The sequence below is a fragment of the Salvelinus alpinus genome, chromosome 3, assembly GCF_045679555.1.
Source record: "Salvelinus alpinus chromosome 3, SLU_Salpinus.1, whole genome shotgun sequence".
Classification (NCBI taxonomy): Eukaryota; Metazoa; Chordata; class Actinopteri; order Salmoniformes; family Salmonidae; genus Salvelinus; species Salvelinus alpinus.
In genome coordinates, this window is record NC_092088.1 from 70,276,104 (window position 1) to 70,297,356 (window position 21,253).

General features: G+C 43.5%; 1 protein-coding gene and 1 pseudogene across 14 annotated transcripts; both read right to left on the bottom strand.

Moving 5' to 3' along the window:
• Window positions 1-201: 201 nt before the first annotated feature.
• Window positions 202-15,000, bottom strand: exoc7 (exocyst complex component 7). 14 transcript variants are annotated; one of them, XM_071393879.1, is made up of 22 exons: window positions 14,808-15,000; window positions 14,361-14,426; window positions 13,960-14,144; window positions 13,444-13,549; window positions 13,005-13,227; window positions 11,095-11,262; window positions 9,877-9,888; window positions 8,411-8,503; window positions 7,680-7,748; window positions 7,016-7,161; window positions 5,593-5,745; window positions 5,331-5,429; window positions 5,066-5,128; window positions 4,867-4,933; window positions 3,970-4,008; window positions 3,375-3,434; window positions 2,681-2,801; window positions 2,282-2,377; window positions 2,061-2,124; window positions 1,404-1,445; window positions 1,072-1,205; window positions 202-835 (listed from the first exon to the last, which is right to left on the bottom strand). In XM_071393879.1, exons 1-22 carry the CDS (start codon window positions 14,865-14,867, stop codon window positions 733-735), a joined length of 2,169 nt encoding a protein of 722 aa, XP_071249980.1. In that variant the 5' UTR covers window positions 14,868-15,000; the 3' UTR covers window positions 202-732. The 14 variants fall into 14 exon arrangements, with proteins under 14 accessions (XP_071249980.1, XP_071249981.1, XP_071249986.1 ...); XM_071393880.1 differs by lacking the exon at window positions 9,877-9,888; XM_071393885.1 differs by lacking the exon at window positions 8,411-8,503.
• Window positions 15,001-16,108: 1,108 nt separating this feature from the next.
• LOC139569840 (Golgi apparatus membrane protein TVP23 homolog B-like) lies at window positions 16,109-21,253 on the bottom strand (annotated as a pseudogene).

Genomic DNA, 21,253 nt, shown 5'->3' on the forward strand with positions numbered 1-21,253 from the left:
TTTAGTGTGGTCGGAAGGTAGTATCTTATAAAATGTACAGATCCGGCCACGCAATCCTTGTCATGCATTATTGCTGTATTCATCCAATCTGAACATCTATTCTAGATTAAGCTAATACCTTGAAACAAATGGTTTCAAATATTAAACTAATAGTTTCACCAGAATAACCATATTTTGGAATAAATGACAATGGGACAACAATAAGTGACAACTGGTAATTCTATTCTATTCACATCTGATAACTTTTCAATTAGATTAGTTGTTAGTACACAACACACTGACTGGACAATTATATGGAGCTACTGTGCTGTTATGTAATTGCATTACCCACCACCAACAAAACAATAACAACATCATCGCAAATCACAGACTTTGCATTATTAGATTCAGATGCTCATTGATTGGAGAACAAGTAAATTACATATAAATACATTACTATATAAAAAAAGAGCATAAAGTATGAGACACCCATAGGGCAATGGGTGTCTCAGGGGAGGCAGGAGCTCTGGGGTTTATTCAGTAAAACTTTCCAAAAGTTGCAGATATAAATAGAAGTGACACAATTCTCTATTTTATCTGACAGACAATCATATCTATTCTACACAATGCATTTCTATGTGAACGTTACATCCTCCTGAACAGGCCCTAGTCATAGGGGACCCAGGAGGTTGAGCTGAGTGTTATGAGGGTTGTGGGTATGGTTACTTTGCGGGTGTGGTCAATGGGCGTGGCTTAGGCTGAGGTATCAAAAAGCCTCTCGATCATCTCCTCCACCTGCTCTGGACGATACTTGTGGTATTTCTCAGGATTTTTGGTGAACGAAATGTTGGTGTATCTGTGAAGGAATTCAACATTCATGAGTAACAATGTTTTGTGTAAACTTTCAGCCGTCCTTCCTAACTGAGCTGCGGAGAGAAAGGAAACCCTTTTAGCGAGGTTCTGACTAACAGAAGATGAACCCAGAAGATGAACCCACTTCCTACAAATTACAATGGTTACCATCCTTTACAATATGTGAGAGAGAGGAGGAATAACACAGATGTCACAGTAGTGGTGGTGCTTAAGACTCACCTCTGTAGGAAGGCCCTGTAGGCCTCCGACACCACTCTCCTCTGGGCGTGGCGGATGGTGTCTCTCTGCTCCTTGTCTGGGATGGCCCACACCTTCTGGATCTTACACAGCTCCTCCAGACCGTCGTTGAATCCCTACAGAGATCAAGGGATCAGTCCATAAGCATTCGTTTAAATCATACGTTCATGGAGCTAGAGATTAAATTGAAGGCATTTTAACTGATGTGTTGGCACATTTAAAAAGTATCCAATTCATCACTCTTGAATCATGAGTATATCCTTGGTAGGGATTCAATGTGTTTTGTGTTACCTGTATGCTGTTGGTTATTTTACCTTAAACTTGTCTTTGATCACCTGACGCTCTTTGTCTTTCAGCTGGTGAGAGGGAACATATGAAAACCATTTACTTCACATGTACAGATAAAATAGCAAATGTGCACAGCAAGCTAAGCATCGCAAACAAGGCTGTATGCTTTGTATACACACCGAGTGTACATCCTTCCTTATATTGAGTTGTCTTCAAAACAGCCTCAATTCGTCGGGGCATGGATTCTACAAGGTGTTGAAAGCATTCCACAGGAATGCTGGCCCATGTTGACTCCAATGCTTCCCAAAGTTGTGTCAAGTTGGCTGGATGTCCTTTGGGTGGTGGACCATTCTTGATACACATGGGAAACTGTTGAGCGTGGAAAAACCCAGCAGCGTTGCAGTTCTTGAAACAAACCGGTGTGCCTGGCAGCTACTACCATACCCCTCTGAATGGCACACATACACAATCCATGTCTCAATTGTTTTAAGGCTTAAAAATCCTTCTTTAGCCTCTATCTTCCCCTTCATCTACACTGATCGAAGTGGATTTAACAAGTGACATCAATAAGGGCAATCATAGCTTTCACCTGGATTCACCTGGATTCAGTCTATCATGGAAAGAGCAGCTGTTCATGTTTAGTACACTCAGTGTACATACGCATATCAAGTAAACAGTCTCACCTTGGTTCCTGGTTGGAAGGCAGGCATGTTCCGGTCCGTAATATGCTCTGTGACCTTGTACCAGCTAAAGAAAAGCAAGACAAACAACAGAATAGTATGTTATGTAAGATCACAGGAGATAGTTTACGTAGTGCAGGTACTAGCTAGTGATTCAGGAACATGCTGTAGCTACATCTAAATGAGAGCGTACCCAGATACCCTTCAGCCCATTATGTATTTACCTGCGCTGGTATATCTGTATCTGCTGTTCTATCAGCTCTCTGTATGAACTCTCAGCCTTCTTCTGAGTCACTGTCACCAACTGGATCAGTTCAGACCTGAGGGAGGGATGGACACACGGACACACACAGGGTAATATGGTTAAAATAACATGTGACTTTGACTAAGTATATTCTTGCTTTATGGTATATCAATTCTCTGCCTGAGCATCTGCGTTAGAAAAGGTGTTTGGCTCCGTGGCAATGCATTTCTTGATTAGTGTTTACGGTAGGCTATATATATGTTTGAGTAGCGGATATCAATAGGGTTACTAGTAGTTTCGAAAGATATCAATTTAAATGGTTTGTGTGTGAGGTCGTGCAGGCACGTTGGTGGGATAATAAGGGGATATCGGGGCCTACTTCTCCAGGGACTTGAGGATGTAGTTGTAGTTGTTGTGGAGGAAGATGGCACTCAGAGCAGAGTCCTCGTACACCTTGGATTTACTGAGAAGATTCAGCTGCAAGTTCCCCAACACTTTACCTGAGAGAGAAGCAACCCAGATTCAGAATCAGAGCCAAGGACATTCGTAAACTGTGCTTGGTTGGTTCCAACTGTTTGCACATTTGAATCATCTAGTTATGGAGATTTAAGATATATAGGATCAACTTTATTGTCATTGAGGGGACGTTTGTGTTGGAGAAAAGTTCAATAATGTGACCAAAACAATTCAAAGCTCTGTCCTTTATATAGCTACTGTACAAATGGATTACATACAGCATGTATCTTTACTTAAAGGTAGACTCAGCGAGATGACGTAGATGCAATGTAAACAGCAGCAGTTCATTTCCGCAACAACTAAGAGCGTTGAAGGGTGAAGGTTAAACTTCTCCGTTGTTTTGGTCCTGTAGCAACCACCCTGTAACAGCGTGAAGCGAACATTTGCACATGCGCAGATACTCTGTGTGACAGCAAAATCTTGCATCGCGTTAATCGCAATATCAGCAGTGCTGCTCGTGGCAACGTTAAAACGCTGAGTCTACCTTTAATTAAGCTCTTGATTTTCTTTGTAACATGCAACGTTTTAACATACACATCTTCACTTCCTAAACTTACATATGTAGGTGCTGAGAAGTCTCCTACTGAACTCAGAGCTGCTGGCTGACGAACTGGTCTCTGCAGATTGTAAAACAGTGTTAACATAAGATCTATCTATAACCGTTGAGTTACATAATCCACTGTGTCACTGCTAATCCCTCAACTGAGATATAATATCATATCATCTTTCTGTTAATCTCCCATGATCTCTTTGGGATTTGAATTATAGTCATTTTTATTCCTGTTCAAATAACTTAATTCATTAGAGGTGAAAGGTTAATTACAATTTAAATGTAAAAAAAATGTATATGTTGAGAGTGTGACTGGCTGGAAAAACGCAATTTCCATAATACTGTAAGCACCTCAGTAGCATGATCCATGTTCCACAGTCTTTACAATCATATAAGGATGCAATACTACTACCCATACTTACTATCGAGGTATTTCTGTTAATGGGGTTTGTGTAACATTACTCATCCATTAACTAAATCCTAAACAACATGTTGATAAAAACCTGAGACCATTCATAAAGTCAGAAACGTATTAATGGCTCTGTCCTTCCCTACTCCTCTGGTAGTGAAGCACCTGTGAAACCTGTCTTGTGTTGGCTTACCTCGGGGATCTAAAGGGATATTGTACGTGTCCCCCAGTACTTTAGGGCAGAGGCAAGGCAAAAAAGAGAGAGACAGAAAAGATGAGAGAAGCAAAGTGCAAAAGGTTAGAAAAGATATGTTAGTGCAGAGTAAGCAAAGTACTGTTAACAGCCAGACAGCGATAGGTAGAGAGTATGGTGGTTTATGGGTAAGGGGCATGGGGTGAGTGTATAGGGTCACGGTACCGGGATGCAGGAGGGGCAGGAGGGACTAACCCATACAGTGGGGGCCCCTTTTCATCCTTATTGCTAGTATGATTGGTCTTGTTATGACGGTCCATATCTTACCCTCTCAAAGGGTTCAAATGCTGATATGTGTGGCCATTGAGGTTAGAAATGGTTACCCAGATAGTCCCTAGAAAGGGAACACCCTGTCCATAGTACAGTATATGGAGTGTCTAGGGGCTCCCTCTAGAGGCAGAGAAAGGCAGTGCAGCAGCGATGGCGAGGAAGAGGTGAAGAAGAGATGAGTTCAAGTCAGCAACACATTAGAGGAAGTTACAGACACAGGCAGAGGAAGAAGGATTAGAAAGAACTCTGGAGGAGAGAAATGCTGATGTGACGTAACTGGAGATAAGGAGGACGTCTAGTTTCTATTACAAACATCAGTTGGTGGATACATGGGGACTTCTCCGACAAAGATGGGATGGTCTACTACTACCGTTTCAGAACAGACAAACAATGGACAGACGGAAGCTGGTGGACACTAACAGCAGACCTGGAGCCCGTCCCAAATGGCACCCTATTCCCTATATAGTGCGCTACTTTTGAACAGAGCCATATGGGCCCTGGTCAAAAGTAGTGGACCTTATAGGGAATAGGGTGCCTGAACAGGACAGTCCACTCAGCCCTCCCTACCTTGAGAGGCCAGCATAGCTCCGGCTGTCTCCTGGAAGTCCAGCAGCTGCTGAAGGAACAGGATGGCCTGGGGAAGAGAGAGAGACCAGGGTGAGGAATAATGTAAGGGATGACGGTATGTGACACGAAGATGCTAACAGCAACATATGCCACTATATAAACTCCAGACTGTATGTCAAGAGGGAGGGTGTTGGTTTACATTGCTGGTGAGCTCATGGACAGTTCCATCCTTAGGCATGTTGTACTCCTTGTCAGGGTCATTCTGTCATAGAAAAGAGAGAGAGACAAATTTGTCTTCAATATTTTTTCTCTCTTACAAGAACACTAGGAGATGCTGGTCCTAATAAAATGTCCATATATATTATACTGTAAATAGTTTAGGAATAGTTTGTTAATGGGTTCAAGCTGTGTATAGTATGGTTGAAAGAGCTAAGGAGTGATCGGTGGAGGGTAGTTGCTCTTACCTTGATGCTGTCTGCAAACTCCTCCAGGGCTTTCGCTCCAATAGTCTCCATGGACGTGATGAGGGTAGGCAGCTTGTTCTTGGTACTGGCAGCTGTGCCCTGTAGATACATACCATGAAGGGAAAAGGGAAATTAGATCATAATACAATTTAATTCAAAAAGCTTTTTTTTGTCCAACGTAAAATTGGCTTTGGCATTACATTTCAGATTGTTTATTGTTAATTCATACATCTGCTTAAGTGAGGCCTGTAGGTTACATTACCTGGAGCGTGGAGTCAAAGTCTGGCTTGGTCTGTTTCAGGTGCCTGAGGATGGGGAAGATGGTGAGGACAGCAGAGTAGTCGTGTCTCATGATGGCCCGCCGTGCTGCCGCCACTATGTTGTCTCCCTCCAGCATCAGGTTGTCCAGGGCTTCCTAAGACACAGGAGATCAGACACAGAAACAGGAGGAGTCAGCTTCACTGTACATTATATCAGAGAGCCAATATCAGAGCCAGTACTTCACGCCTCTGTCAACATTCCTATTTTACTACTTTTTATTAATTATTTCTTTACATTTTAGATAACGTGTATTGTACTGTTGAGGAGAGCTTGCAAGTAAGTATTTCACCGTTCCATTTACACCCTGTATCCTGTGCATAAGACCAGTAAACCTTGATTTGACAACATTCTCTTTGAAAACAATCTTGTTATTTGCACAGACACAGTAAACTCAGGAGACTCGTTATATTAGTCTTCTTCTGGGTAAGAAATGCCTATTGTTCGCCTGTCTTTGGTTGAGACCTGACCATACAGTGAACTATGATATTACTGTCCTCATCTGACATGAAAAAAAGAGGCAACCGAAACGATAAAGGCCTGTGGTTTGGCTGTCTGAGGCCTGACCTGTATGAGGGAGTCATAAAGGCCTGTGATTTGCCTGTCTGAGGCCTGACCTGTATGAGGGAGTCATAAAGGCCTATGGTTTGCCTGTCTGAGGCCTGACCTGTATGAGGGAGTCATAAAGGCCTGTGGTTTGCCTGTCTGAGGCCTGACCTGTATGAGGGAGTCATAAAGGCCTGTGGTTTGGCTGTCTGAGGCCTGACCTGTATGAGGGAGTCATAAAGGCCTGTGGTTTGCCTGTCTGAGGCCTGACCTGTATGAGGGAGTCATAAAGGCCTGTGGTTTGCCTGTCTGAGGCCTGACCTGTATGAGGGAGTCATAAAGGCCTGTGGTTTGCCTGTCTGAGGCCTGACCTGTATGAGGGAGTCATAAAGGCCTGTGGTTTGCCTGTCTGAGGCCTGACCTGTATGAGGGAGTCATAAAGGCCTGTGGTTTGCCTGTCTGAGGCCTGACCTGTATGAGGGAGTCATAAAGGCCTGTGGTTTGCCTGTCTGAGGCCTGACCTGTATGAGGGAGTCATAAAGGCCTGTGGTTTGCCTGTCTGAGGCCTGACCTGTATGAGGGAGTCATAAAGGCCTGTGGTTTGCCTGTCTGAGGCCTGACCTGTATGAGGGAGTCATAAAGGCCTGTGGTTTGGCTGTCTGAGGCCTGACCTGTATGAGGGAGTCATAAAGGCCTGTGGTTTGGCTGTCTGAGGCCTGACCTGTTTGAGGGAGTCATAAAGGCCTGTGGTTTGCCTGTCTGAGGCCTGACCTGTATGAGGGAGTCATAAAGGCCTGTGGTTTGCCTGTCTGAGGCCTGACCTGTATGAGGGAGTCAAAAGTCTTCTTCTGGTGATGTTCAGGGATGATCTCTGTGAGCAGGGCGTATTCACTCTGGGCCAGCTTCACAAAGGCACTGATGCAGTGGATGTAAGAGTCGATCTCTATGTCCAGGACATCATCCTTCCCTGAGGGGCACACGGTGAGGTCAGTTAGGGGACAGGGTGGAGAGGAGACTCGGTGGACCAGGGGCATTGGGCAGGTTGCAATAATACCAACAATCCTGACTGAGAATTATGACTGTTTAGATATGTGTATTTACAGCATGCTTACTTGATGTGCTACTTCCATGAATGGTGTTTTTTCCCCCAAGGGAGATAAATATTGGGCACGTATTTGTTCAAAATTATATTCAATGTATTTCAAAAGCAAAATGGAGAATGCCAGTAGGGGAGAATTTACTTCACATTGATATAATGACATTACCTGACCAGTATATTAGCTGAAAGGAACCACTGACTACTATTTGATGAGGTTTTTTAAACAATAATAGCTAACTTTTTAACTGTCAGCACATATCCACTGGCTTCCATAGCTGTCAATGGATGTGTGCTGAACCTGGTATCACATCCCCACAGGCTTGAATACTGGTGGGTGTCTTGTTCCCCATACAGGACATTTTGGAGCAAACTTCCCCCTTACTCACCTGCTGCTGCCCCATGCTTGTCGGTCAGGGCGTCTGACTGGTGTTTGACCCGCTGGTCATGATCGTGACCTGATGGGTAGGGGGAGGGGGGTATAGTCATGGAACCAGGCTCACTCCTGGGGCCTATAGGCCGAGTGGTAAGCCTGGGACTCGCCTAGAAACATATACTGACCACCAAGCACCCAGCGGGGAAAGCAGAGAACACCCTTGTTGGGGGGCAGGGGGAGGTCAGGGGGACCAGTGAGTTTGTGCGTTTGTTTGACCTGTGTCTGAGATAGTTAGTGGAGGTTATAGCTTTTACAGGAACCAAATTTACATGGCTTTGAAAGCCAGAAGTCACACCAGTTTAGACCTGCTGCAGTTCTAACACGTATTACGTGTTGTAATTTTTATTTTACAGTATTTAACCTTTATTAAATAAAATAAAAAATGTTAAGTAAACTTCTATTACCAAATACTACATTTCAATGTGGAATATTTCAGGCTAGCTAAAAAGGAGTTGAAACATTTGAATTACAACTATATTTTGTATTCATTTAACAACATAACTTTTAAATTATTTGCAGCGTCTAACAGCCAGTGACTCTGTAGAGGTTCCTGTGTGTCTGTTGTTTAACAAAAACAACAAGTTAACCTGGACAAGAGCAACAGACCAGTAACCCCAGTACACTGGCATAGTGATAGAGAGAGAGAGACACCGAAGAGAAGACAACAAAGCCAGGGTGCGTTACCTTCCAAAGGAGTGAGGTTAGAGCCCCCCTTTTTCCCATCCAGACCATGCTGAGAGTACTGTTTGAGAAGGTTCTGAGCCTTGCGAATGGTCCCTGCTCCCACAGAGTGACACACAGACACAATCCAGGGGTCCACAGAGAAGAAAAGAAGATAGAGAAACGAAGTAGGAACGGGGGAAGAGAGATGAGAGGAAGAGAGCTAGGAAGTGTGATGAAGATACACCAACACCACATCCCTTCACCACCACCAATCATGAGTGAGAAGAGATGGGGGGCAATGGGAACAATGGCCTAGCACCGCTACTACACAACACAGAAATACAACTACAAGGTAGAACTACAGCACAGCTAGATAAACACACTATGACGGGTGCGCCGAAGCACACTCCACCAGCAAGGTAACAAAAAGAAAATGTAAAGGTTAGGTTCATTATACAAACACAAACAAAACAGCCATCAGAATTAACAATACATTCATTTCAGCATTGTTATTATGGACATTCACTCACACTACTACTGTTATAACATTAACGTAGCATTGGTAGGTAAAATTGTTACATGGTTATATGTTTTACATCTTATAGATGTATAGATTCATACAAAAGCCTGAGTTAATGCAAACAAATAGAGAGCAAGTAAAACAGTACACGATTACGACTTGGGTTTGTGTGTTAGTAAGCATGTGATGCATTATTAGTAATATCAATGAAGTGGGAGACAGAATAGAAATAATGATGCAGAAATATATCTACGTAGAAATGTCTGAAACAATCCTTATTCCTCAACCTATGCTTTGCCTATGATGTTTTCAATTCTAACAACGTAAGCTATTACTGAGCAATTTTTTTGATAAATTATAATAGAATTGAATATAAGCCATGTAGCAAATGCATTGTTATAGCATAGGAGCATTTAGTTATCGGATGTTGCAGGCCATGTGGTTAAATTACTTCTAAATCAAGCAGTATAAATATGTTCATGTTCTGCAATTGGCTGATTTTGATGGAGAAAATGTTAGCTTTCAGGTCGGTCAATATAAACCACCTATAAACTACCTTAAAATACTTTATAACTTTTTATATTGGTTGCAGAGCAGTCACAATACACACAAAACCCCAAACACTTCTGGCAAACACCAAAGACACTGCAAAACTGGGAGGTCAAAATAAAGACATGCAAGATGCTTCTGTCAAGTCTGCCTCTTCCTCCTGTATCCAACTACATCAAGAAACCCAACTGGAGGTGACCAACTAACCTAAGTGACAAAAACAACAAACTATCAATCACGCTGAATAGGGGAGCGGTAGCATAACTGTTTCCACATCAGATGGCATGATTCTAGTTCACGGTGTTCTGGTCACTGACTACGGCACCCTCGTTTGTGGTCAAATGTGACGTCCAGTTAACAGAAGCAAGCGATGGTAACGAGACGATAGAGAGAGACACACTAAAGCTTTTCTCTTTACCTGGGATGTAGACTGTCATCACCATCATCATCACAATACACATGAGGATTATAAAACAAGAGGAAAGCAGAGGGGTTAGTCGGGGTCATGACAAGGAGAGAGAAGGCAAAATCACAGGAACATATAGTCTACGTCCCAAATGGCACCCTATTCCTTACATACAGTAGTGCACTACTTTTGACCAGGGACCTATGGACCCTGGTCAAAAGCAGTGTACTATATAGGGAATAGGTTTCCATTTGGGATGTAATCATAGAAGGGGTGGTGAGGGACACTGTCGTCCATTAATAAGGCTGATGATGCTAGAGAAGCTCGGGAGTCATGACGACTATGATGAATCATGCTCTCTGTGATTTGGAGGACACTTGAAACAGAATACAATTACGCAAGAGGGGGAACTATAACCAATCATCTGATTCAGAATGTTCAGACCAGAGGGACATTCTTAAGTGTGTGAGCTGTCTGAAATTGTAGTACAGTGTATGATAATAGATTATCTTGATATCTACACTGAGTGTACAAAACATTAGGAACACATTCCTAATATTGAGTTGCACCTCCTTTTGCCCTCAGAACAGCCTCAATTCGTTGTGGCTTGGACTCTACAATGTGTCAAAAGCGTTCCACAGGGATGCTGGCCCATGTTGACTCCAATGCTTCCCACAGTTGTGTCAAGTTGACTAGATGACCTTTGGGTGGTGGACCATTCTTTATACACACAAGAAACTGTTAAAGGAGAAAAAAAACAGCAACGCTGCAGTTCTTGACACACTCAAACTGGTGCGCCTGGAACCTACTTCCATACCCTGTTCAAAAGGCACTTCAATCTTTTCTCTTGCCCATTCACCCTCTGAATGGCACACACACATTCCATGTCTCAAGGTTTAAAACTCCTTATTTCCCCCATCTACACTTACTACGGTGGATTTAACAGGTGACATCAATAAGGGACAATAGCTTTCACCTGGATTCACCTTGTCAGTCTGTTATGGAAAGAGCAGGTGTTCATAATGTTTTGTACACTCAGAGTGTATATTCCTGTTTGCAATGACTGTGATGAAGTAACGCATTCTGTGAATTTGTGGTAGATATGAACCTGTTTGTGGTGGGTATGATTTTAGCATACGGATGAGAGTGATAGTGACACTATAGCTATAGTTGAATCGTCATGGAGGCACAGCAGAGTGTAACGTTACCGGGCCGCAGCAGGGCACTGACCTGGTCTCTTGGGTGCCTTCTTAGTTGGCGTGTCCTTGCGTTTGGTCTGCACGGCGGGCGAGTAGAGGATGCCAGAAGAGGCAGAACTCTTCCGGAAGTGGTCTTTCAGACCCTTGATGGAGCGGTCCAACTGATTGGAGCGGATCTGGAAGTACACGTTCATAAAGTCTGCAGAGCAGAGAGGAGATGTGGTCAAGAGGAGAGGACAACTATCAGACATAAATATGGTTATGAAATCTACATCTATGTTAGGAGCAGGTTTTGAGTACAACTGTTGAACATAATCATGAAATCTGCAGAGGTAGAGAAGAAGTGGTCAAAACTGGACGATAACCACCATAAAACCCATAATTATGGAATTGACAAGGGTGTGGTAGGTTCTGAGTACACCAATGGAAGGAAAAGGTTTTCAACTGATCATGTAGTGTGATGAACGGGATCCTTGGGACGTACTAACTCTGACCTCACCCCATTGAAGTTGAAAACGGTTAGGGTTGAGTTAGGGGTATGGTTAGGTTTATGGTAGGGGTGTCCCAAGGATCCCGGATAGCAGTAACCATGAGAGAAGGGGCAGCTAGTCTGTTTCTGCCACTTACGGTTCCTGAGGGTGAGATGGGTTGATGCTGGTAGGGATCTCATCTGACCCTATCCACCGTCCTGCTACTGCTCTTCCTGCTGGCTGACTGAATCCTCATCCTCCTCATTGACACTGGCTTCATCTGAGTGACCTGTACTGCAATCTCCTATTGCCCTGTTATCTCTCCTCAACACGTAATCCACATAACATCTACATAATAGTATTAAGTCTACACGTAGTGGAGCAGGTTGAGAGTTTCAAGTTCCTTGGTGTCCACATCACCAACAAACTGACATGGTCCAAGCACACCAAGACAGTACTGAAGAGGGCACGACAAAACCTATTCCCACTCAGGAGGCTGAAAAGATTTGTCATGGGTCCTCAGATCCTCAAAAGGTTCAACAGCTGCATCATTGAGAGGATCCTGATTGGTTGCATCACTGCCTGGTATGGCAAATGCTCAGCCTCCGCCACAAGGCACTACAGAGGGTCATGCGTACGGCCCAGTACATCACTGGGGCCAAGCTTCCTGCCATCCAGGACCTCTATACCAGGTGGTGTCAGAGGAAGGCCCTAAAAATTGTCAAAGACTCCAGCCACCCTAGTCATAGTCTGTTCTCTCTGCTACTGCACGGCAAGCGGTAATGGAGCACCAAGTCTAGGTCCAAGAGGCTTCTAAACAGCTTCTACACCAAAACCATAAGACTCCTGAATAATCAAATCAAATGGCTACCCAGACTATTTGCATTGCCCCCCTGCACATGACTCTGTACCGGTACCCCCTGTATATAGCCTCGCTATTGTTATTTTACATTTACATTACATTTAAGTCATTTAGCAGACGCTCTTATCCAGAGCGACTTACAAATTGGAAAGTTCATACATATTCATCCTGGTCCCCCCGTGGGGAATGAACCCACAACCCTGGCGTTGCAAGCGCCATGCTCTACCAATTGAGCCACACGGGACCATTTTACTGCTGCTCTTTAATTATTTGTTACTGTAATTTCTTATTTCTTTAGGTATTTTTCTTAAAACTGCATTATGGGTTCAGGGCTTGTAAGTAAGCATTTCACTGTAAGGTCACCTGTTGTATTCGGCGCATGTGACAAATAACATTTTATTTGATTTATGTACTATAAAATAGAATCAGCATCCTTTGAAAAGAAACCGATGACACCTTCAAACATGAAACGGACATCAATGGAAGAGTGAGTGCATTTCATGTACAGTACAAGTACACTGGTTGAGTCCATACTTCAAGGGACTACGCTAAAGGAGAAATGACTGGGGACAGAGATCAGTGACAATGTATAAAGTGTGGGTGATCTACCCTGGTTGCGTCCGTACTCCACCAGCCAGCCAGAGATACAGATGATATCCTGTAGCACGGCCTCAGGGAGGTGTTCTAGAGTCACCTCCTCCTGAACCTCCAGCTCCTCATCTACAGTGATGGCATCCAGGATCAATATGGGAGGAACAGGTTTACTGTAGCGGGTCAGCAGACCACGGAACTCAGCTTCCAGCAGCTCCTTACCCTTCTCAAACCGTGCTTTCTGTAGATAGCAAAAAGTACAGTGAAGTAAGTATTTAATGTTAAGAATGTATTGTTATTGATAGCAGGATGTGAGGAAAGATTTTAGAGGGAGTGAGAGAGAAAGACAGACAGGGGATGAGAGAGAGAGGGGGGAATGAAAGAGAGAAAGAAGAGAGAAAGAGAGAGAGCAAGAAAACAAGAGCGAGTGAGAGAGACCGATATTTGAGTACTGTACCACTGTATTGAGCTCAGGGCTATCTGGGTTGTTGTCCTGAAAGTACTCAACAGCTTTCTGGATCTTGGCAATGCAGGCCAGGTACTCATCTAGTCTGCCCGTTGGCCTGGAACATAGAAACATAGCACCAGGTATCAGCTTTGGTCTGTTATCCCAAGCTAAGACATTTTGCCTGGACTGTTAGCTAGTAGTTAATAGCTAGTAGTTAACAGCACTGCTTACAGTACTCTCTACTCCAACACAGGAAGCAATAGGGCAGTGCTGAATAAAATATGATGACTGTCATATCATGGAAGATTAAATCCAAGGATAACAGGATAATAGTTAAGTAGAGCGCGATAATGCAAAAATAGCCTTACGCCCACTTTTGGGTCAAAACGTTACACTCAATAAAACTGCGTGAGCATTTTATATATTTTAATTTTATTTAACAGCGTGCAGCTGTCTATCTAAATAGATGCCAGTCTCTCTCTCTCTGTCTGTCTGTCTGTCCCTGGAGTCATGTCTGACTCTCACCCCTCTCTGATGATCTTGTCGGTGTCCTTGGCTACATGGTAATAACTGATGACATGGTCCATGCAGGACAGGGTCTTATCCACATTCTCCTGAAGCCTCTGTAGGTTCTCTGTCTGCTTGTGTACTGGGATAATGGAGTTCTCCAGCTGCATCAGACGACTCTCAAACGATGACAAGATGGACACCTGCATGGGAGCAGTGGTGGGTTGCAGAAAGAGTCAGCAGTAAAATAACAGTTTATGTGGAATTACTAGGCCTAGGTTTCAAGTGTACAGTACAGATTATGAGAATGTCAGAAAATAGTTGTCTGGAAAGGAACCATTGACTTTTGTATTCACCAACTATATGAAATATATTTCTAGGAGTATTGAGTGGGAAAAGAGTGTCAACCTGCAACATACCATTCCTTTAGTCAGCTGATCACTCTTCTCCATATTCTCTCGGATGAAGGATAGGGTTTCCTGTTCCTGTGACTCATAGAGGGAATGAACGAATTATGACAACAGCGGCCCGAGAGGCAGGATAGTGACAGGGATGTCTACAATAAAGCCTAGCTTGATTCTGTTGGGACATCTGCTTATCAACCATTCCTAGTATAACGTTAAAGGTCTGAGAACGTTGATCAAAGAAAAACGCCTCTGTGTGGCTGTGTTTGACAGGTCAAGTCTGGTATGACTGTGCAGTCAGTGTACACTTGTAAACTCATTTGAACAAATTACACTTATAACATGCATAGAGAGGACAACATGTAGTAGCCAAAGTCAAATGTCGCTTAGCTAGTAAATAATGCTAGTTAGCTAGCTAGAGATTTCTCCCATTTCCTTCCCTTCCCATTTCCTGAAACCGACCTGCTTTAGTTTCTCCTCTATCTCCCTCTTCCTCGCGGACGCATCCTCGGTCGGAATCATCCTGGGTGTTTTTGGCAAACGTAGATACAGAAGAAAGGCTACAAATATTGAAAATATAATAGCAAAAGCTATTCAACAAAATAATAACAATGACCCCCAGATTCTCATCAGCTGGGGCGGGGCAATCAAAACGAGATCGCTTCCGTATCCGTCTTCTTCACATCAGTCATGAACCGCGGCCATCTTTGTTGTGGCAGAACACGTTGCAATAATGTTCCACAAGGTGTCGCTGTCGATCCTAACATTTGCTGCGCACTGAACCTAACTTATGACCAACATGCACGACTGACGTAAGTAGGCTTATGAGTTACTTTAAAATACTGATTCATTTATGCCACATCATTTAATTTTATGAAAATACCTTCCCATCAAGTTCCCATGAGTAAAACTATAAAACAGAGGTTTGTAATCAAATCAAATTATATTTGTCACATGCGCCGAATTCAACAGGTGTAAACCTTACCCATGAAATGTTTACTTACAAGCCCTTAACCAACAATGCCGTTAAGAAAAAGGAGTTGAGAAAATATTTACTAAATAAACTAAATTAAAAATAAACTAAATATGTAACACAATAAAATAACAATAATGAGGCTCTATACAGGGGGTACCGGTACCGAGTCGACAAGTTAGTCGAGGTCATTTGTACATGTAGGTAGGGGTAAAGTGACTATGCATATATAATAAACAGCGAGTAGCATCAGTGTAAAAACAAAGGTTTCCTGTATGTACTCTTTGACCCCACACATCAAATTAAAATGAAAGATTTTAGATTCGTAAAAGTTTAGTAATGCATTTCATGAAGTAAATCCAGAATAACTCAAAACACACAGCTCATTTTGGAAATGTTATAAATGTATTTCAACAAAAATATGCCTCACTTTTTTTTAACATAAATATACTATTTACACGTGAACTTGATCTTCTATACTGCTTTACAACCATCAGTTTTATACAGGCAACATGTTTGTATAATACAAGTCAGAAACAACATTTCACTGTATTGAATAAAGTCTAGGGATAATATGCAACAACACATGAAACAGATAAGGTTTTGAGTCAGTATAGCTACAGTGGAAAAGCACAGACTTATCTAGAAATGATCCTTTTTCTCACTTTAAATGGTATCATAATGTGAAAACTCTTCAAAGGTAAGCAATGTCACAAAATTTTTCTATTTTGCATTAGTTTCTAGTAAAACTCTAGGTATACTGTAGCATTCAAAATAATGCAAACATAAGTTAAAATCTGAGAGCAGTCACCCTTCTCTTTGACTCTTCTTGTTTAGTCATTGCCTGTCAGAGAGAAAACACAAAACAAAAACACAACATTAGATACGCACACAAAATCCTGATTTAAATAAATACAGACAGTTCTTGTCCATTTCAGTAAGGCCTACACGTTGCATCCCAATTCTCCATCCGTCTCCCGAAGTATGTCAGGGAGCCTTCAAGTGCACACTTCTGGAAATGGATGGGGAATCAGGACTTTTTAAATGTTTTAATTTTATTTCACCTTTATATAACCAGGTAGGCTAGTTGAGAACAAGTTCTCATTTGCAACTGCGACCTGGCCAAGATAAAGCAAAGCAGTTCGACACATACTGTACAACAACACAGAGTTACACATGGAATAAACAAACATACAATCAATAATACAGTAGAAAAATCTATATACAGCATGTGCAAATGAGGTAGGATAAGAGAGGTAAGGCAATAAGTAGGCCATGGTGGCGAAGTAATTACAATATAGCAATTAAACACTGGAATGGTAGGATGTGCAGAAGATGAATGTGCAAGTAGAGATACTGGGGTGCAAAGGAGCAAGATAAATAAATAAATACAGCATGGGGATGAGGTAGATTGGATGGGCTAATTTACAGATGAGCTATGTACAGGTGCAGTAATCTGTGAGCTGCTCTGACACCTGGTGCTTAAAGCTAGTGATGGAGGTAAGAGTCTCCAGCTTCAGTGATTTTTGCAGTTCGTTCCAGTCATTGGCAGCAGAGAACTGGAAGGAAAGGCGGCCAAAGAAAGAATTGGCTTTGGAGGTGACAAGTGAGATATACCTGCTGGAGCGCGTGCTACGGGTGGGTGATGCTATGGTGACCAGTGAGCTGAGATAAGGTGGGGCTTTACCTAGCAGAGACTTGTCGATGACCTGGAGCCAGTGGGTTTGGCGACGAGTATGAAGCGAGGGCCAGCCAACGAGAGCGTACAGGTCGCAGTGGTGGGTAGTATATGGGGCTTTGGTGACAAAACAGATGGCACTGTGATAGACTGCATCCAATTTGTTGAGAAGAGTGTTGGAGGCTGTTTTGTAAATGACATCGCCGAAGTCGAGGATCGGTAGGATGGTCAGTTTTATGAGGGTATGTTTGGCAGCATGAGTGAAGGATGCTTTGTTGCGAAATAGGAAGCCGATTCTAGATTTAATTTTGGATTGGAGATGTTCAATGTGAGTCTGGAAGGAGAGTTTACAGTCTAACCAGACACCTAGGTATTTGTAGTTGTCCACATATTCTAAGTCAGAACTGTCCAGAGTAGTGATGCTGGACGGGCGGGCAGGTGCGGGCAGCGATCGGTTGAAGAGCATGCATTTAGTTTTACTTGCATTTAAGAGCAGTTGGAGGCCACGGAAGGAGAGTTGTATGGCATTGAAGCTCATCTGGAGGTTTGTTAACACAGTGTCCAAAGAAGGGCCAGAGGTATACAGAATGGTGTCGTCTGCGTAGAGGTGAATCAAAGAATCACCAGCAGCAAGAACAACATCATTGATGTATACAGAGAAGAGAGTCGGCCCAAGAATTGTACCCTGTGGCACCCCCATAGAGACTGCCAGAGGTCCAGACAACAGGCCCTCCATTTGACATACTAACTCTATCAGAGAAGTAGTTGGTGAACCAGGCGAGCAGTCATTTGAGAAACCAAGGCTGTTGTGTCTGCCAATAAGAATGTTATGATTGACGGAGTCGAAAGCCTTAGCCAGGTCGATGAAGACGGCTGCACAGTAATGTCTCTTATCGATGGCGGTTATGATATCGTTTAGGACCTTGAGCGTGGCTGAGGTGTACCCATGACCAGCTCTGAAACCAGATTGCATAGAGGAGAAGGTACGGTGGGATTCGAAATGGTCGGTAATCTGTTTGTTAACTTGGCTTTCGAAGACCTTAGAAAGGCAGGGTAGAATAGATATAGGTCTGTAGCAGTTTGGGTCTAGAGTGTCTCCCCCTTTGTAGAGGGGGATGACCGCGGCAGCTTTCCAATCTATGGGAATCTCAGATGATACAAAAGAGAGTTTGAACAGGCTAGTAATAGGGGTTGCAACAATTTCAGCAGATAATTTTAGAAAGAGAGGGTCCAGATTGTCTAGCCCGGCTGATTTGTAGGGGTCCAGATTTTGCAGCTCTTTCAGAACATCAGCTATCTGGATTTGGGTGAAGGAGAAATGGGGGAGGCTTGGGCGAGTTGCTGTGGGGGGTGCAGGGATGTTGATCGGGGTAGGGGTAGCCAGGTGGAAAGCATGGCCAGCCGTAGAAAAACGCTTCTTGAAATTCTCAATTATAGTGGATTTATCGGTGGTGACAGTGTTTCCTAGCCTCAGTGCAGTGGGCAGCTGGGAGGAGGTGCTCTTATTCTCCATGGACTTTACAGTGTCCCAGAACTTTTTTGAGTTTGTGCTACAGGATGCAAATTTCTGCTTGAAAAAGCTAGCCTTAGCTTTCCTAAATGCCTGTGTATATACTCTATGATCCTAACTTCCCTGAAAAGTTGCATATCACGGGGGCTGTTCGATGCTAATGCAGAACGCCACAGGATGTTTTTGTGCTGGCCAAGGGCAGTCAGGTCTGGAGAGAACCAAGGACTATATCTGAAAGGCCTGCTCGCTGAAGTGTTTTAGGGAGCGTTTGACAGTGATGAGGGGTGGTCGTTTGACCGCAGACCCATTACGGATGCAGTCAATGAGGCAGTGATCGCTGAGATCTTGGTTGAAAACAGCAGAGGTGTATTTGGAGGGCAAGTTGGTTAGGATGATATCTATGAGGGTGCCCGTGTTAACAGATTTGGGGTTGTACCTGGTGGGTTCATTGATCATTTGTGTGAGATTGAGGGCATCAAGCTTAGATTGTAGGATGGCCGGGGTGTTAAGCATGTCACAGTTGTCAGACTATGCATTCAAAAGTTACCTGTCCAAAATAGTTAGTAGCCATGTTCTTCAAACTGGTACTACCACCCACTTTACAGCAAACATATCCATACAGGTTAGCCCCCTGTAGCACCACGCCCATGATGACCATGGCCTGGGTGGAGGAGAGAGGTGCGAGATTATAAGAACTAGGCCTTTATGGCTGACATCGGAGCAACATCCTTATAGTGAGAGAGCACTGGCAAAGCTAAAAATTAACTAGCCCACTTCATCTTGAAAGAGACGAGGGTGCTGATGAGTAATGTGAGCAGTGACGCCTTACACAGTATGTCTGACGATGAAGCAATCTCCATAAATTGAGAGAGCACTGGCAAAGCTAAGAACTTACAATTAACTCAAGCTGTGTTGATGTAACAGTTTAACTTTAGACCGTCCCCTCGCCCGGGCGCGAACCAGGGACCCTCTGCACACATCAACAACGGTCGCCCACGAAGCATCGTTACCCATCGCTCCACAAAGGCCGCGGCCCTTGCAGAGCAAGGGGAACCACTACTTCTAGGTTTCAGAGCAAGTGACGTAACCGACTGAAAGGCTGCTAGCGCGCACCACCGCTAACTAGCTAGCCATTTCACATCGGTTACATTCACCCCCCTTTCGACCTCCTCCTTTTCCGCAGCAACCAGTGATCCGGGTCAACAGCATCAATGTAACAGCATAACTTTAGTACGTCCCTTCGCCCCGACCTCGGGCGCGAACCAGGGACCCTCTGCACACATCAACAACGGTCGCCCACGAAGCATCGTTACCCATCGCTCCACAAAGGCCGCAGACCTTGCAGAGCAAGGGGAACCACTACTTCTAGGTTTCAGAGCAGGTGACGTAACCGACTGAAATGCTGCTAGCGCGCACCACCGCTAACTAGCTAGCCATTTCACATCGGTTACATTGACACCCATGTGATATTCACTTTAAAATATAATGGACTAGATTTGACTAACCAGTCATTTGATCTTGAAGGAGAAAAGTGTGTTGAAGACAAAGTAGACCCAGATGAGTGGACACATGACCAGGCCCAACCAGAAGATCCTCGACTTGGATCTGACACCAGCTGCTTCGATTTCCCTCGAGGCTGAAAGGAAAGAGAGGACATTCTCACATCTGTGGATGCCAAGTAGCTTGTTGACCAAGTAAGTATTTGGCAATACAAAGTGCTGGGTAAATTCTAGGATTGAGGGTTATAATGCTTTGAGTGTATCCAAAGAAAGTACACCTCAAGATTGGGAGAGACCACATGTATATACAGTAATAGGCTTTGTTATGACATCAAAATCCAGAGTCGATACAGGTTCTATGGAACTAGGTTTTACCCCTACAGAAGAAGGTAATTCAGTGGAGGGCAGTTAGTTACTATCTGCCCCGAAAGGATTGGGATGTGTGTACCTACCTTTCTGGACTCAAACAAACCAGTGGATTTTTCTATCGTCCATCCACCTGGTTCCACCACCTCAGGCCCACCATCAACCGCCCAGTGATGTTCTGAAATATGGTAGAGGAGTCAATACATCATTAGGCTACTTAGTTAAAAAAAAGAGACAGAGGGTTGACAATATTTACACATGTTATATTGGTATTTTATTGGTCTTCTATTGCGGTTCTATTGGAGTTATATTACTATTCTATTCTATTAGTATTCTATTACTATTCTATTGCTGTTTTGTTCTACAGTATTACTGTTTAGGGCCTACCTTAACGGTCCAGAAGTCAGCTGACAGGAAGAGGATGACGGTGACCATGCAGACAACGAAGCTACTGCAGAGGAGCTCACAGAGTAGGTACACCAAGATAGCACTCTGAGAACTCTGAGGAACAGGTGGAAGGAGGAGGCCATTGGATGCCTGTAAAATATGATATGAATGGGACTGTGGCTTGTATTCAGGGCTGAAAGCCATTGCGTTACACTGTTTTCTGGCTGATTCACTGAGTGCAATGCTGAACGAAATTTCTTGATTTTAGTCTTCTTTGACTACCCTACTCTGCATCAAACAGGGAGACGTCATCATCATTGTTGTAATCCTACAAACATAGGGAAGAAAACATTAATGGAAACATTCAGAAAATATGTAATGTATGTACATGTATTTACCTAGAGTGCCTGCGCTGTTTTACTAATTACTACAGGTGATCATTTGTACTTGCACTTGACCCATGACATCTGACAAACATTGTTATTTTACCCGCAT